At 40.1% G+C, this 18,135-nt stretch overlaps 1 protein-coding gene and 1 long non-coding RNA gene across 5 annotated transcripts in view; one reads left to right on the plus strand and one right to left on the minus strand.

Moving 5' to 3' along the window:
• PDLIM5 (PDZ and LIM domain 5) overlaps window positions 1–18,135 on the minus strand; it is a 117,549-nt gene that overhangs the window by 77,650 nt on the left and 21,764 nt on the right. For all 4 annotated transcript variants that reach the window (XM_081876750.1, XM_081876752.1, XM_081876753.1 and 1 more), the window contains exon 3: window positions 3,680–3,831. In XM_081876750.1, coding sequence (XP_081732876.1) covers window positions 3,680–3,831 — 152 coding nt within the window. The remainder of the gene's footprint in view (window positions 1–3,679; window positions 3,832–18,135) is intronic.
• Window positions 11,319–16,444, plus strand: LOC309350475. The gene is made up of 3 exons (XR_014160415.1): window positions 11,319–11,697; window positions 13,701–13,816; window positions 16,106–16,444. It is a non-coding gene; the product is annotated as an uncharacterized lncRNA (long non-coding RNA).

The following is an 18,135-nucleotide window of genomic DNA, read 5'->3' on the forward strand; positions in this document are numbered from 1 at the left end:
TGGGGGGGGGGGGATGACTTATATAACTGCAGCGCTCTATATACTTTCTATTACTGGTCTCTCCACAAGAAAAGTTGTAAAGTATCATCCCCATTCAACTCAACTGGAAATAGATGTACCGTTTAATACATTTATTTTCAGAAGCTTATAAAATAATTTATCCAAGTGTGTGTTAAATGACTTGGAGTTGAAGTCTGTCCAAAAAATTGCATCTGGTTTCCATCCGTTCTCATGGGAAACAAGTCTGTACTTCAACTGAAAAAGGGAAAAAATCAAATACCAGGGAGCAAAATAATAATAATAATAATCCTACAAAGCCATTGGGGAAGTTAGGGTGCTGTGAAAGACGGTTATGGACATGCTCACAACCTTAAATAGATTTCATGTGCATGATGACGAGAACAAACTAAACCATAAACAAAGCAAATTATATAGCAGAAAGCGTTCACAAGAACACTACCTGTGCCAGTTTCCTACTTCACTGCATCCCTGATTTTTCAGTTCCACTCTTATCTTATCAACCTGATGTGAGCAAGGCTTCTGGACTGGGAATATGTCATTGCTGTGTTCTGTTCAAAACATGGTACACTCTTGATGCTAATAAAGATAGTACCAGTAGCTGCAGCAGCTGCTGAAAACATTGTCAACATCCCCCTTCACTCTTAGAGTACCATTCTAACAGTTCAAAGTGTTAAAAAGAAAGAGGATGGAACTTGTGCATTTTAACAGGCAACTGCTGGAATATATCTGACAGAGGGAGCAGTTTAGGAATGTTCACACCAATTCACTCCTTTGATGAAAGTGCTGTCTGCTGTTATTTCGGCATAAACCAAAATCTCTGGCATACGCTGCAGTCATTTACCTGTTTTCTAGCAACAGCATAACAGAAGTTGCCTTGAAACTGTATGCTTATTAAAGGGGTCTACACATGATGCGGGTGGCACTGTGGTCTAAACCACAGAGCCTAGGGCTTGTTGATCAGAAGGTCGCGGTTCGAATCCCCGCAACGGGGTGCACTCCCGTTGTTCAGTCCCTGCACCTGCCAACCTAGCAGTTCGAAAGCACGTCAAAGTGCAAGTAGATAAATAGGTACCACTCCAGCGGGAAGGTAAACAGGGTTTCCATGCGCTGCTCTGGTTCACCAGAAGTGGCTTAGTCATGCTGGCCACATGACCCGGAAGCTGTCTGCGGACAAAACACAGGCTCCCTTGGCCAGTAAAGTGAGACGAGCGCCGCAACCCCAGAGTTGTCTGCGACTGGACTTAACGGACAGGGGTCCCTTTACCTTTACACATGATAAAGAGGAAACGATGCTGTGTGCGCAGCCCTGCTTTCAAAGTCTGGAGCCCCAAAAGTCACTGCTGGAACCAAGAGCAGAAACCTACATGCATAGAGATACATCATGCAGGGCCCCAGTTTACATAGAGCTTTATACCTAAAGGCTTCCTATTTGGGGACATCCACATGCATGGTGTCAACATTGGGACATTGGTTCAGTAACAAGGGTAAGGGCAAGCTTCCTCTTCAACACATGAGGTCTTATTCATAACACATGAAGGAAGCTACAGACTTCCATAGCTCTTGCTATACAGCAGACATGGGGGCCCCCAGGCATCTATCTGAATACAGCATATCCTGCAACCCTAAGTATCCTTTCTACTAACCATTTCCAGGGGTTAGTTTATTACAGCAAATATATTAGTCTTATGGCACCCTAAGGACCGAAAAAAATTGTTATATTGTAGGCTTTCATGGACTACAGTCTATATCATAAGATGCAAAAAGTGTAATCGTAAACTGGCAGATTTATATGCACATGGGTGTAGATAAATATAAGTACAATAAGTGGAGGAAAGAGGGAAATGAAATGAAGAAGACTGAGACAATTCAGGCTTGAATGAATATAAAAGAATTACAATGACCATTCACAAAGCAGTGTTGCCAGTAACACGAACACGAACTTCCTGACAAAGAACAGCAATTCACTCATCTGATTAAGTGGGTTCCAGCATTCAAAACCTTGCACCATAGTAAAATTTGAGGTGCCACAAAACTTTTGTTGCTTCTGCTACTAACCATGACAGTAGGAAAATATGTGATAGGCATTGGTATTGAGACAATGCTGTCTAATGTTTCTGGGATCCAAAGAGGATTAGAAACAGATGGAGAATATGGGACTGGAAACTGGCACAAACCCACAAGGCAGCACTCCCCCTTAAACAATGCTAAGATACCAAGTCTGGTACCAAAGGACAATTTATTTGATCTTTGCTCGCCTAATCCTGTGATAAGCTGACTTTGCCTCCAGCTGTCAGGTAGCAGACACCAGTGACTCATATCCTGTATGGAAGCTGAAACACTAACTCATTCACTATCGGAATAACTCAGTGGAAAGCTCCAAGGATCTTCCAATTTAGGTACCAAATAAAAGCTAAAAACCAGGATTGCTGCCACATTCTACTCCCCATATTGACCTATTACTGCTCCACACACTTCCTTCCCCACCCCCAAACTCTGATGAGGAAATCGTTCCTGCAAATCTGTCATATGCAAAAACATGTGCACATATAAAAACAAAAGCAAAACAACATAAAAAGCAGCAGTAATTCAACTTGTATAATATCAATTTCAAATCCAAAACAGATAACCAGCTGGGATAGCCATCTTCACTGAGAAGCCTTGTTGAAAGAGGCTTCAACTAGGCTTCTCAGTGAAGATGGCTATCCCAGCTGGTTATAAAGGCTCAACAAACACCTAAAAGATAACAGAGACAGTGGTTGTCTGATACATAAAGGAAGGTCCCACCACATTCAAGGTCCATTTCTGCAGGATGCGCTCTCCTGCAGAACAAATAAACTGTTTGCAGTGACAAGTACCAGATGCTATATTACTGTAATCTAAACCCTGCCTAAATAATGCACTCTAAAACCTAATTTCCAGGTGTGCAGGATGAGCTATAGTCAACTCAGTGATGAAGAGCGGAGATGCTCTCAGGTTTCTATTTTTTAGGTACTGTTCATATTCCAAGGCTGAAGCTTCCTTACTGAGAACTGGTCTTAGGCTGAGCTCCAAGTTAAAACTCTGGTTTTCTATCACCACTATCGCTCCTTCCTAAACCAAATCACTGGATGGAAACACACACAGAGGACACTTACACTTATAACCAATAGGTAATGCAATCAAATGTTTTTGTCAGGTCTCATACTTGGACACAGAAGCAGATTTAGATTTTTTGTGGGGGTAGTGGTTTTGATAATGATAGTTCATTCTCTATAGGTTCAGAGTATACTAGTTCATTGCCTTTAGGACATAAAAACAAAGACAAGATACAAGGTTTCAAAGGAAGTATAAGGAGGAGAGGTTACAAATATCACTAAGTTAGGTGAAATTTTAGCTCTGTATTAGCAAGCTAAAAGCTCAGGATATATTTCTCTACAGGGTGATCTGACAGGTTTGGGTCATACAAATACACCCAACCATTTTAGTAAAATAATAATAAAAAATTAATGATGCCCCTTCAAGCTACATAACTCAATTACATCGCAAAACATCAAAGGGCATCAACCAGGCAAAGGTTGATATACATGCATTCCAACATACAAAAAGAACAATGTGTGGGTTTTCCTTAGAAGTAAGAGTTATTACATATATTTTTTTTAAAAAAAAGAAAAGCATTTACCTTTGCAGATTCATAGTCAGTTTGCCTGAACAGGTCTTGATCTTGTTTTGTGCTTCCAGGTGAGTCATGCCATCGGCACTTATCCCATCGATACTGAGAACAACGTCACCTATTCCCACGTTTGCATTAGCCGCTTTGCCTCCATCACTCAACTGCAAGGTAACAAATGCAAAGATATAAGTATTCGTTTTTTTAAAAAAACAAAAATACCACCCAAGAGCATTACCCCAAGAGTTAATCAGACTTGAGAAGTTTCTAAGTGGTCATTCAAAAACCAAATGTTACAAACGTTCTTACAATAAGAATTCATTGTAAAGATCAAGTCACGCGATCCCAGCAGGGCATGGTGGCCTCTAGGAAAGAGCATTCAGTCTGTACTTTAAAGTCCAGCTCCAACAGTAATTGATGGAGGGCAAGGATTATTTCATTATTTGACCACTGGCAATGTTCACTTAAGCTTTAGACAAATTAGCTTCCAGCATGTCAGTAAATAACTGGGTCATGTTGTGCTACAACCATACAATGATCAGTACAGAACGCTAACAAGTCATAGAATTATAGAATTGTAGTGTTGGAATGGACTGTGAGGGTCGTCTAGTCCAGCACCCTGCAATGCAGGATTTTTTTGCCCAATGTGGGACTCATACCTGTGACCCTGAGATCAAGAACTGCAAGCTCTACAACTATACTGTGTTGAGGTAGTACTCAGCATAGGTTGTCTCGTGGCAGCAATGTGCTGGTAGGACAATGTGATTCAAAAGCAAACCCCTTCCTCATCTTGAGGACCATGCCTCCAAGTGCAACTTTAGTGCTATGGACCTAGAGTTGTTAGCAAACAGATCTAGGGAAATCGGCATCACCAACCCACACGAAATTGGGAATGGGAAGCCATCCATAAAGTTGTCAGCGGAGTAGAGATTAGAGAGGGCCTTGTGAATACACACCCAACTCCCCGGACCAATTAGGAAACATGCCTGCACTTGCCCAGGGCAGGTCAATAACCTTCACTGAAACCAGTAGTGAAAACCAGAAACTTCTTGCATCTCTTTAGAGAGGTCACTCTCATGTTGTGAGCATATTGCATCTAGAACTGTAGACCCTTTTTCATTCAACGTGACAAGGTTATTCATGAGTTATAAATGAAGAAGTAGCACTACAAAATGACATACAAAACTGAAAGTGAGATAAGTGGATCCAGAACCTCGATCAAAGCTGCCGCCATCATCAGCACAAAGTATGGGTGTAGCCATGCATTATCTCTGCATTGATTATGTAAATGGAAGCCCAAACAATGTTCCAGGGAGCAGCCTTCATACTCTAGTATATTACATCAGACATGGGGAAAGATGCTTTCTGAGAATACAAGTGGGAGATACCTAAAATAGGCCCAAAAACTCCTTACGTCTAACAACGTAGGAGTTTAAGAAATGTTAATATGGAAGAAGTTTGTGGAAGGAAAGTTTCTCACCCACCTCTGTAGCCACCTTTGTCCACCAAAAAGTTTCTTTGAAAAATTTGGAGTCTCTTGAAAAATGTAGGATGGTATTGGAAACAGCGTATAGGAAACTTTCCTTCCAGTGACCTACTTCAAGTTAACTTAGGATTCACATCTAATTTTGTTTTCTGTGCGTGACTTAGTTGAGTAACACCTGTACTACTAACAGCTGACTGATACAAATCAGCAAATGCTCTATTTAAAAAACACCTCTTTTAACAGACACCGAAATGTTGTTATGGTTGGCGCCTTGTGAGGGTGGGGATGCTAAAGGCTGAACAAACAGAAGAGAAGTCCTTCTCGGTGACCAACTCAAGATGTACAGGTGAAGGCAATGGAGCAACCAGGAGGGCATGCTCTGTAGAGCTCAATAATTACAGATCACATTTAAAAATGCAGATCTTGCAGTAATAATATGCTTCAAGAATCTGACTGCAAGGAAACAAATTTTAGTAGATCGTTGCAAATGCTATCAACTGATGTTGTGCAGTAAGGCTTCTGTCAGCAAAATAGGATGAGAACTAATTCTCAGTGATTTCCCTTCCCCTATGCAAGCCCCCTGCATCCCCCTCCCCCCAATCTGCTCTGCATTAACCGCCCCCCCAAAAACTCCTCTGGAGCAGATTTTGGGGGTGTGGGGACTGCAGGGGGGGAGGGATTCACCAAAAATTGTCCCCTCCCTATTCCACTGTTTTGCTGAGCAACAACCCAACATACAACCCTTTTTACCCTTTTATTTTGATCAAAATTCATTTTAAGGTATATATTGGTATTACTAGGCAGCAACAGCCAGAGAGAACCTCAACATTAAGTCTAAATACATGCCCTTTAACTCAACTATTTAACATTTTAAAATTTAGATCAAATTAACCGGCAAGGGCAAAATCAGCATCTCTTACTTGAAGAGAATGAAAATAGTTCAGTAATTATTCAGCAGCAAGTGAATGAATAGAACTGCCACTGGGAACATGAATAAAATCTTAAAAGAATATAAAGATGAAAAGAGCAAGTTATCCTTTCCATTCAGCCTGCCAATGTAGGATTATTCCCTTCTGTATGTTCGCATATGCTTCTGTTCTGCCTAGTTTCAAGTGTCTCACGGCATGGGCTTCCATGCCTTTCTCTAATAATTTATTGCACTGCTGTACTGCTACACAGACCTCACTGTTGATAAATTAATTACCCCTGCCCCATTCACATAAAGAGCATTCGGTCTTGGAGGGGAGAAATTTCCATTGCTCGTATTTCCAACCATTACTTCCCAGCTATTAACCATAACTCAACTCACAAATGATAAATCAGTCTCACTTTTGGGTTTCTGCTCTTGCCAATTCCTTTCAAATATAGCAATGCTAAATGAAAATGTTAATCTCTGTCTTTTGATTTCTTCTATTCAGCCTTGTGAATAAATGCCGTTTCTCTTAATTCTTTTATGACTGCATTTTTGTGCACACATGAACAAACTTCTTTAAGAGTTTAAGCCACTGCGAGCAAGTAGAAATGCCCCCACAGCGCAAAAGAGGAACACACTTCCCTTGTATATCATACAGACACTTTCTGTATTGTCTTTCAGGCACCAATTGAAGTTGTTCCTCTTTCAACAAACCCTCTGAGTAGATAATTTTTATCCCAGTTGGTAATAGAATTGAATTTGAATTGATTTAATATGTGTGTTGTTTCAACATACATACATTCACACACATTCCTACATGCAATCACTTTAGTAGTTTTTATGTGTGCAATTATTCTGCGCATGTTTTCCTTGTAGAGTTTTGGGAGTTTCATAAATGAAACAAACAAACAAACAAACAAACTGATTTGTGCAAGAAACCTGAACATGGCCATTCCGCATATTGCTGGTCACATCTAAATGCACTACTCCATCCATATTCATTAGTGCCCACAGAGGCAGCACCATCACACTAATGTTATGTGGGAATGAGACAGTTCATACAAGTGCATTGCAGTGTTACAACCAGCAATCACACCCTGCATTAATCACATCAGGTACTCCTCTTCTTATTTCCTGAGAAACTTTCCAATAGCACCTCTCTCATAATACAGCAGAAGGGTGGAGTTGTCGCTATGCCTTGGCTTTTATCCTCTGTCATAACACTTAATCAGCTCTATTCACAGGAATCTCCCCACGCATATCTTCTGTCATGCAATGACTCCCAGGTCTAAGCTTGGACTCCATCAGAAAAAAAAGCCCTTTCAGCTTTTGGGGATACTTGCAGGAAGCTGACCCATGCCGGTATTTTTTATCTGTGTTGTCCGTCCTGTTCCATGGGACTATATTCTTTAATTGTTGCAAGTGCAACAGCAAGCTAAGCTAGCTCAGCTTCCAGTTCTGGAGGGCAGGAAAGGCAAAACAGATATAATAATATAAGAATAATTTATTATTTGTATCCCGCCCATCTAACAGGGTTTCCCCAGCCACTCTGGGCAGCTTCCAACAAAGATTAAAAATACATTAAACTATCACACATTAAAAACTTCCTTGAACAGGGCTGCCTTCAGATGTCTTCTAAATGTCAGGTAGTTGTTTAGCTCTTTGACATTTGATGGGAGGGTGTTCCACAGGGTGGGCGCCACTACCGAGAAGGCCCTCTGCCTGGTTACCTGTAGCTTTGCTTCTCGCATTGAGGGAACTGCCAGAAGGTGCTCAGCGCTGGACCTCAGCATCCAGGCAGAACGAAGGGGGTGGAGACGCTTTCTCAGGTATACTGGGATGAGGCCATTTAGGGCTTTAAAGGTCAGCACCAACACTTTGAATTGTGCTCGGAAACATACTGGGAGCCAATGTAGGTCTTTCAAGACCGGTGTTATGTGGTCTCGGTAGCCACCCCCAGTCACCAGTCTAGCTGCTGCATTCTGGATTAGTTGTAGTTTCCGGGTCACCTTCATAAACTAGGGGAACAAAGCTTTCATAAGAGTCAGAATCGTAGAATTGTAGAGTTAGAAGGGGCCACAAGGGTCATCTAGTTCAACCCCCTGCAATGTAGGAATATTTCACCCAATGTGGGGCTAGAACCAACGACTCTGAGATTAGAAGTCTCATGCTCTACCAACTGAGCTATCTTTCATCTGGCTAGAATTTGTCCCTGTTAAAGCGTCTTTGGCTGTCTGGATGGAGAGCTGTGTGTCTTCAAGAAGGGTAGAGATAACTGTGAAACAACCTCTGATGTACTTGCTATGGTCCGGAAGATGCTGAGGAGACATTTATTGTCCTAATCTCCCCCACCAGCATTTCCTTAACCCTATAGCCTGTTTTTGAACATTGTATTTTATTGGAAATTAATCTCATTGTTTCATGCGGCAACTGTTCCTGGCTCTTTCAATTAATCCAAGCTTTTCTACTTTTTTAAAAAAAAAAAAGTGTCAGAGGTTATTTATTGAAAGCATGTTAGCTAACTACGGTCCTACAAAATTTCTATTTCTGCAGCAGATCCAAGAGTCAGTGGTATAGTTGAGCTGCAGGACTATGAAATGGCACTCAAGATGTGTTGCTATCGCTGCTTGCTGTTTTTGGTGAACACATGTCGCTTTTTGGCAGAGTGCATGCTAGATGTCCGATTTGGAATGGTTCATAGAAGAAACTGCACACTCAGCCAACTGCTATATATAGGGATCCCCTCTTTATTTCTCTTGTATCCTCTTATAACCCGATAGCACTGCAATGTTCTGGATTCCTCCTCCCCAAAGGACAAGCAAGGTTCCCTTTCTACAAACAGTTTTGACATGAGTCAAAGATTCATTATTTCTAAACTGGTTGTTGCCACACACCTTCCTCCTTACAGCAATATTATTTTCCTATTTAAGTCAGTGCAGACACAATGTTCCTGATTTTATAATCATACTAAGATCAGGGTATATGTTCCTCCAGCACCTTATATTCTCATGCTTAAATTCACCCACTCCTTCGCCACCTCCACCAACCACTAGACGATTTAGAGTTTTGTCTAAATCAATGTGTGCAAAGCAGCAGATCTTTTTCAGCTTTGCGCTGAAATGCTCAACCCCCCCCAAAAAAAGTGTTCGTGGCTTTAAAAAATATGTGCTGATATCCCTCTGATAAGCAAGACAAAGTGGCCTACTGGGAGTTATGTATGTTAAAATGTGGCTTTGGCTAATGTTACGGTAAAAATTCATCATGTCAAAATGGAAAGCAGGATTACATTCTTGTTGATAGTGCTAATTAACAGGGAATTGATTTCGAGTGAAGTTTGCTAAACTTTGCACTCAAGCATATTATTTTGTATGTTCATTTTAGATAGTAAATGCAAGTGATTAGTGCTAAAAAATAAGATCTTGCACATATTTTTCTTCCCATAAACTACCCTCCATATAACAATGGGTTGTTATTTGGAAATTATATTTCTTGGGAGCATTTTTCTTACCTTCGTGTATAGTCTAACTGCCTTTAGTATACAGAAGCAGGGGGGAGATGTCAACTGTACATGATGGTGAGAGTCTATGTTGCAGGAAATGCCAACTGACTATACATCAGAGAGCACAATATGAAGCCACCAGCACTATTGCACACTCACCGATGCCTCCTGCCCTGTCTAATTTTTATATTTACAGGAATTAGAAGTGGCTGCCTGTTTTTGTTTTTGTTTTGGATCAGGCTGCCTATGTTTTATTTGTTTCAGAAGAGTCTAAGTGCCTTCTGGAGGGTCCTGGGAATCACTAGCATTTTTCTCTCAAGATTTCCAATTGTGCAGGTTGGAGACCCCCTTAAGAGTTTAGCGCATATCTAATGTAAGACTCAGCTAGAGTCAGATGTGAAGTTTGGTGGATAATGTGTATGCTTGGCTTCTGTTCCTTGGGCCATTCCATTAACCCAAAAGACTTTGTTCCCCTGGTAGAGTCTAACAAGTTTACCTATATAACTCTGAGAATTATTAAAGCCTGCCTATTAATTATATGAACCTAAAGAGAATAACTTCACTTGTTTATGAAAACAAAACAAAAAAAGTGCAAGCAAATATAGTCCAATCAGAATGATATTTTTGGCGATTCCAATACCATACCTACCTTCACATTCTCTTAATTTAACTTGTACCCAATTCCAGATTCACGGCAAGGTGCTTTCATTTCAAAACTCAAAATGAGTCACAAATGAGCAAACTGGTTGGGGAAATGTTTGGTTCCCCCAGTGGATGGTGCTGCAAAAATTGAGTGCTGTTGGTATTCAACAGCTTATGTTTCACAAAGGTGCCATTTACTTAGTGCTGCACAAGAGCCTGCCTGAGCCGAAAGCCCAGCATGAAAATGTACATGACATTTGCTGGTACTGTAAATGTCATTAGACACATACCATGCCACGGTATGTCAGCCCTCAGTAATAAGGATTTCAGAATACGCTTCATGCATTCTACTTGCCTAGCTGCATCAAGATGATAAATTTGTAGTCAGAAGATCTGGCCAAGAAATTTTAGCTTCCTGTAGCATGCTTATTAAGCAGACCTCTCTGCTACAATTATAGGGCTACACAATGAAATATACTCACAGCAAAGTTGCTTGGTTGCTTTCTATTGAAAGTACAGGTATGACTTTTCACACAATTGTGGCTTCAGTTTTCCACCAGCCACACCAATTTAAATAGCAGTTACATTACAAGTATGACCTACAATAGCCTGTTGCAGAGTATTTTCAATCCATAACAGGAGTACTTCTGCTCAGAGCTGCAGCCAGTCATGCTTTAAAGACTGAGCTTAAGCAGGGCCATTATTTCTTTCCCGCCTTCAGATTTTCCTTTGTCAGTTGACACTCAACACTCTGTGGTTCCTGCAGGCCACTGAGCATGCTCAGTGTTCACTGGGCTGGTTTTTTTTTGGGGGGGGGGGTAGGTGCGCCTTCTGTTGTTTTTTTAAAAAAGATTTGTACTTCTGTATACTGTACTTCAGGATTCAACCCACAAAGCATGGTGATGCCCAGTGGTGTAGCGTGGGTTGTCAGCACCCGGGGCAAGGCAAGTAATTTGCGCCCCCTAACCCGTGGATTTGCGCCCCCTAACCCTAACCCTACCCCTAACCCTAACCCCCAGATGTTGCGCCCGGTGCGGCCGGCCCCCCCTGCACCCCCCACGCTACGCCACTGGTGATGCCTTGCTCTTGTTTCTCTGTGGCTCCAGTGCTATTCCCACTCAGCTGCATGCAGTTTGCTCTTAGATGGGGATGGTTCACACCTTTTAAATAGCTGGCTGCATCATCCTTTCTATCACATACTAAGTATATCCAACTGTTCTGTAATCCATCTATGTAATTTTGCTTTGGATTTAAATTTGGTCTTTAATTCCTAGTTTGCAAATGAGTACCGAGGAAGAAGTTGGCAGTGAAGACTTCACCCATAATACTGGCATTGAAAGTATGTGAATAATTACAGACTTGTCGTTTTCTCCCAAGGGTACCTAAATCAACAGCAACACTACTTTATAAAGTGTCGAGTATTTAAACAGATTCTTCCCTGCAAATAGAGGACATGAAGTGCTATGGACCATTGGGATAATCAAGATTTGGTGAGCACACAGCCCACTCTGCTTTGCCTTCCAGAAAACATGCCAAAAAATCTATACTGCTAGTTTTTATATAATAGCTCCAAAGAGGTATCTGGCACAGTCTGGTGGGACTGCACCACTTAATATAGGCAGGAGAGACATACAAAAATCATTTATATTATTTTCTCCATTCAACCAAAGCACATAGGATTCCCAGACTGTCCTCTATCAGGGAAACTCCAAACCTGCTTAGCTTCACCAAGACTGTAGCTCTGAGAAGCTACAGACCGTGCTCTGGGACCAACAACCAATTTGAAACAGCATTCAGGAAAAAAGGTTTCAGCCTAGGCATCTACTTGATGTGCTACTTATTCCAGGTCTTTATTGCTGCATAAAAATAAAGGATTGGGGACTATTCAAACATTCTGTTCCCCCATATGCATTATGTGTATCTTAAATATATTATTTCAGTCTCTATTTGATAATTTTATTTTTACTTTTAAAACAAAAAGGTACCTTTTGGGAAGGATCAAAATTGTGACTATTCCAAGGATAGCTCCACAACCAACTTCTGTGTATGGAAATACACATACACACACACACACTAGTAAAAATCCAACATGGGGATTACACCTGTGGCACTATGAAACCTTCCCTATTTCATACTGAGATTAAGTCAACAGCAATTGTAACAGCTGCTAGGGATACAAACTGAATTGGTCTGGAACAGCCTCTCTTGGGAGGATGTAGACTCTCCTTTCTTGGAGGTTTATATGCAGAAGTTGGATGGCCATCTGTCATGGATGCTCTAAGCTGAGATTCCTGCATTGTAGAGGGGTGGACTAGATGACTCCTGGGATCCCTTTCAACTCTACAATTCTATGATTCTATTGTCTGTGGGGGGAGCATGTTGATACTCATTCACAGTTTGGGGCTGTTTGGAGAAGCTGTTTCACAAGATCAACTTAGCTGCACTTCACTGAAACCCTCTCTATTAAAAGGCAATATATCAAAACAAACCCAAGGCCATTTGGGGTATTTGGAAAGGAAAAAGAAAGTTAGAGCAATAAAAACCATAAGTGCTGTCTGGAGGTTTGGGAAGGAATGTTTCAACATCAACTGTATTATGAAGAAAGCTTCCTTCTTTCTTGATCTGATCTGACTATTGGGACACCAATAGCTCTCACTTATTTGTTTTCCATTTCATCTGAAAGGGAGGAGTTGTGCTTTCTCAGGAATGCCGTGTGCAAAACAGAAAGGCTCCAATTTCTGCATCTTCAGTTTGGTTCTGCTTTTAATAGCAGCAGCCCTCATTTCCCACTATTACCTTTTTAATGGATCTACCCAAATCCCAAGTAGCAGTACAAGTGCTACCACTGCAACCCTTTATATGCACTGGGCAATCTCCTACTGATGTTTCTACCCCTTGACTTTGTAACACACCAAGTTTTAACAGCCATGGATGTTTAAAACTCTTTGCATGTATATGGTTCTTTCTATACAATATGCTACATGGGAAACAATTCACAAATAAAATAATGTGATGTTAGGACAGCATGTCTTGTTTTTCAACCCCAAGCTGCTGTCATAGATTTTTCTTTAAAAAACAAACAAACTGCTCAATTTCTGGTTTTCATCCATCCAGCTAAAGGGATAGTCTCTCCCCACTTTTATTCTCAGAACTGGTAAATTAGGCTAAGAGACACTGTATGCTTCTCATTGCTGCACCATCAAGAAAAGTTAATTAAGTGGTGAAACAGAGTCTTATCAGTGTTGACACCCTGACTAGGGCATTCCTCCCCTTAAGCAGCACAACTAGCAGTGAAACTGTTGTCATTTTTTCATCAGGTGAAAACTCATCTCCTTATTTGGCCTTTTGTGGATTGTTAGGAATTTTATCACAGCTGCAAGTGAGGATCCCATATTGTGGCTCCCTGGTTATTTCATTATTGTATTTTTATCTGCTTTTGTAAAGTTGGGTTGAACTGGTTTTAATATAGTGTTTTGTCTGTTTTATTGTACAGGACTGCAGCCCAGTTTAGGATTATATAATGGAGAAACTAGAAATGGTCATATTAAAAAAAAAGAAAATGAAAGACAGTTAGGAGAGTCTCCCTGCAGCACACTTTAAAATCATCAAGTAGGTCTGAGATGTAAGGTAATTTTGGTCTACTAACTTGGACTCCTTTTGTGCTTGCTTATTTGCAAGAAAGCTCAAAAAAGGATATTTCTGACAATTTATGGTGACATAATTCATTGTGGCACAAACTTTATTCATGGCAGTCTAGGTTTTTTTTTAAAGCATTCATTCATTGGCCTTTTAAAACCTACAGGGCTTACTATCATAAACAAATGGCTTATGGAATATTTTATTGCCAGAAAATCCTACAAAGCACAGTCAGAGATCTACAGAGTATTCAATCCTATACATGTCTGCTCAGAGGTAAGCTGAACTGAATTCAAAAGGAGCATATGGGATTGTGGTCTGCACGGTTATTTTTATTACTCATGTGGATATTCTTAAGAAAGATACAGAAAGAAAATCGCCAGTGGTAGAAAATATGACCCTGCAAACTCCTCATAACAAAATGACCAAGACTAATTCCTATTAAGAGGTGCAAAGGCTACACGTTTAATACAAAAATAGCAGCTTGATGCCTGTGTTTGCATATGGAAAAAGCTCAAACTGCCCCTAGTTCTTGATATACACTTAAAGCTTTTAACAAAAAAATGTGTTTTCCAGCAAGCATATCCACACACTGCAATAATGTACAGCAAATAATTTATTGTGCTTCTATCAGTCATGGAGAGGGATAAAGCATTATGAAGAACACTAAAACCCTGTTTCCAGAACACAATTCTGTCTGCTTCTAAGATTTTACAAGCAGTCATTCAACCACATGCACTTAAGGCTAACTTCTGCAACTGCAAGGGCTAGGAACTGAAAGAAAGAAAGAAAGAAAGAAAGAAAGAAAGAAAGAAAGAATCACAAGCCCTACGTTTACCTTCACTGTAGACACTACCTTTCATTTACTCCACCTAAGTATTTCATAAGAGCAAGCTGTACAAAAAAAACACCCTACACACAAAACTAAAAAAGCCCATAGGCTTTGTATAAGAGAAAAAAATGTATTTCGTAAGATAGATGTTGGGAAACATCAACAACAAAGCCTCCTCCTAAAGGGCTTTCATCCTTTTGCAGCCACTTTTTCAAGAAAGGGAATTTTTCTTTACTTTTTGGGTTGCAACTAAAGATTTGTTGGGTTTTGACTGTAAAATAGTGCTTGATTGCATCAAAGTAACATTGCACAATTGACGTTCTGTTCTCAAACCATGAAGGCTCTTAATATTGCATCATCTATATGACCACCACAACCGCTGGAAACACTCTTTCATTTAACCTCTGCCCTAGCAGTAATTGGGTGGTTTTATAGGCAGTGTATATATATTTATGTACACAGTTTGTATCTACAAAAAAGAAAGGAACAACAACCTAAGCTAGTGTAAAAAATAATAATAATCAAAACCTTAAATGTGCATTAAGAAGAATTCTACCACAAGGGAGACAAAATACATACTTTAAAATACAGTGACTACAATAAAGCTCAAAAGGACAAATAGGTTCATGCCCTGACAAGTGGTATGAGGTTTTACATCCAAGAAAAAGCAGAGAGAAAAACGGTGTCCAAATAAGGAAGAGATGAGTGTGAAAATTGAGCCTTGCAGAGATTTGAGTGTAGTTGCTGGAATAGTTTAAGCTGTCACTATGAACATACAGGCTAAAAAACTTGCATTTTAAAAGGTGGTTCAAATAATTGGAAGTTCCTTTCTGAACCTTTCTGCCTTTAAAAAGAACAAAAACAACAGCAGCAGCAGCACAGTGTCAGTGAAAATCTGGAGCATCACTACTGGTCAAAACTCTCATTTTCTTGCTCCTCCATGTTAAAAATGTAACTGGATAAATTTTGTTTCAGTTCTGTTTTCTGTTCTATCCAAGTTAAACCAAATGGGCCCTGCTTAATTCAGTGGGACCAGCTTTAGCATACAGCCTAAAAAAGCTTCATATCACTGTCACAAATCGTAGCTAAATCGGTTAAGATAATCTTGTGGAGGCCTCCAGATACCTCCGACATCATGTTTAGTGATGGAGCCTGGAAAGCAGCACGTTGCGATAATGACATTTTAACTCCTTTTAATTAAAAGCTACTGGTTTTAAGAAGCAGGGACCGGGGAGATCATTTGAAAAACAAGATTAGGGTGAGGAAAGCATCAAAGAGGCAAAGAACAGGGCCTTATGCTGACAAAGAAACAGTAGCTCTGGAAGTTTTGCTTTGCAATGTGTCAACATTAAGAATGACAAATGTATCCTGGAGCTGCCTTGGGCTTTTATGTCCCTTGCCATGTTCTGAACAATGCATCATAATTTCAGGTCTCACGGACATTACAAGCCTCCTACCACATTGTGATTAGCTTCAAAAGAGACACAGATGTTGCCTTCTGAGTACTGCTGAGGAGTACAGTGGAAACAAACTTCAAAGCAAAATAAATAAATAATTCAAAATTCCTTTCCTAGAAAACCGGACAGAATTTATTTATTATGGTTGAGCTGACAACATCAAGTCAAAGAAATAGGAGGCACAGTAAAAGAGGCTAAATCTAAGAGGAAGGAGGAATGGATGATCGTAGGAGGAAACTACTGTCTTCCATCAAAGTTGTCACTAAAACAGAGTAGGGATAGAGAAGTAGTTTTGTTTTTGTTCTAACTATTTATTTATGCTTTTATCTTGTATTTTTATCTTGGGAACCATCCTGAGATCTTTGGATGAAGGGTGGTAAATAAATATAATTTCAGCAAAAGAAAAGAGATGCATAATGATGTGAAAACTAATTAAATTCTTCAGTGGTGAGAAGGATCTTATAGCAGCCTTTCACAATCTGGTGCCCTTAAGAACTCCCAACAGCTCCAGAAATATGGCCATGGTATCGTTCAGCACATCCCGAAAGCCCCAGGGTGATAAGAGGCTGATCTACAAGCTAATCTACAAGTCTACCTACGATGGTACAGCCATTAACTAGGAGACGTGCAGATTCCTTCCTGGCTTTCCTGCATAACTTGGGAGCCACCTTTCTGAACAACATTAGCATAAATATTTCTGCAACACCTTATTTGCTGAACCTGGTCTGCAATGGGGTCAAGTAGGACACACATTCATTAAGGCTGTCTCTTGAGAGCCTTAAAGCACAGAATGGGCACACATGACTCTATAAGTTGCTTCCTGCAACCTTGTTGAAGGCCACGGGATGGAAGATCTAGAGAACATGCTACTAAAGCAAGTTAAAGGGGCAATCTTTGGAAAAGATGTGTGCATCTAGAATGTACGCTTCAGGGTGCTTACCCAACCTATGTCAGGTGCACTCCATGTTATGATTTAAGACGTTATGGTTTCTCTTTGCTGTAATAAACTAACACTGCTACGTCACTGAATCAAGGGGGCGGGAAATCAAGTATACACTTTAACTCTGTAGCTGAGGTCCTCAGAATACAAAACAGAGGGCCTGCAGAGTTTACTTTAAACCTTGCTTTTTCCATAATGGTTTGGCCAATTAAAAAGAAAAATGAAGCTTAACTATACTGGTCAGTTGAGTTGTTTTTGGTCTTTGCATGCAAAAGCAAGCACAAGAGAAGATTCTGCAAAGCCATGTACTCTACTGTCAGTAGTAACAAGAAAGGCTCAACATTAATGCTCAGAGGAGGGCAGAAGTTATTTAGAGCCTATACTGGCACCTCACTTTTACACACTACCCTGCATATTAAGTTTCAGTTCAGCTACATAATGAACCTTTAGATTCATCTCTCATCCCAAGTGAGAGAACTGACCCTACAGATTTAAAAAAAAAAATATTCCTAATTTTTTTCCAAAAGCCCTGGATCGTGCTTTTAGTAAAAATTTCTGCTTATGTCCAGATGTGCAAATAAGATTACAAGGAACTGAAACACACAACAGATGCCTGGAAGAAAGACAAAAATTTAAAGTTAATATACTTTAAAGAATATTTTAATGTTATGCCCACTTCCAACACATCATATGCAGAAGCACTTTTCAATTATATTTTAAAACACAGTATCTAAAAACAGAATATTATACTCTGCTTTTTAAGTCTTTAAGACAAATTTTAAATAGTGCTTGCTTGATGAACCAGTGTGTAGTAAGTGCTACGGAAAACCAGACACAAACAAGTAGCACATTCAGCATCCACTACTGATTACAGCACTCCTAAGCAAACTTTGGAACCAAGATTCCAAAGTGATATAGATCAGAGGTCATATACGTCATAAATGCACACTCCTGGAATCTGGGGACATGGTGTTCCAGTGTAGACTGTTGCACATACCAGACATTAATTTGTAGAATTGAAGCATACATAATAGTACTTTACTCTGAATTTTCAATGCATATA

This window comes from Podarcis erhardii (genome assembly GCF_964252035.2).
Source record: "Podarcis erhardii genome assembly, chromosome: 9".
Taxonomy (NCBI): Eukaryota; Metazoa; Chordata; class Lepidosauria; order Squamata; family Lacertidae; genus Podarcis; species Podarcis erhardii.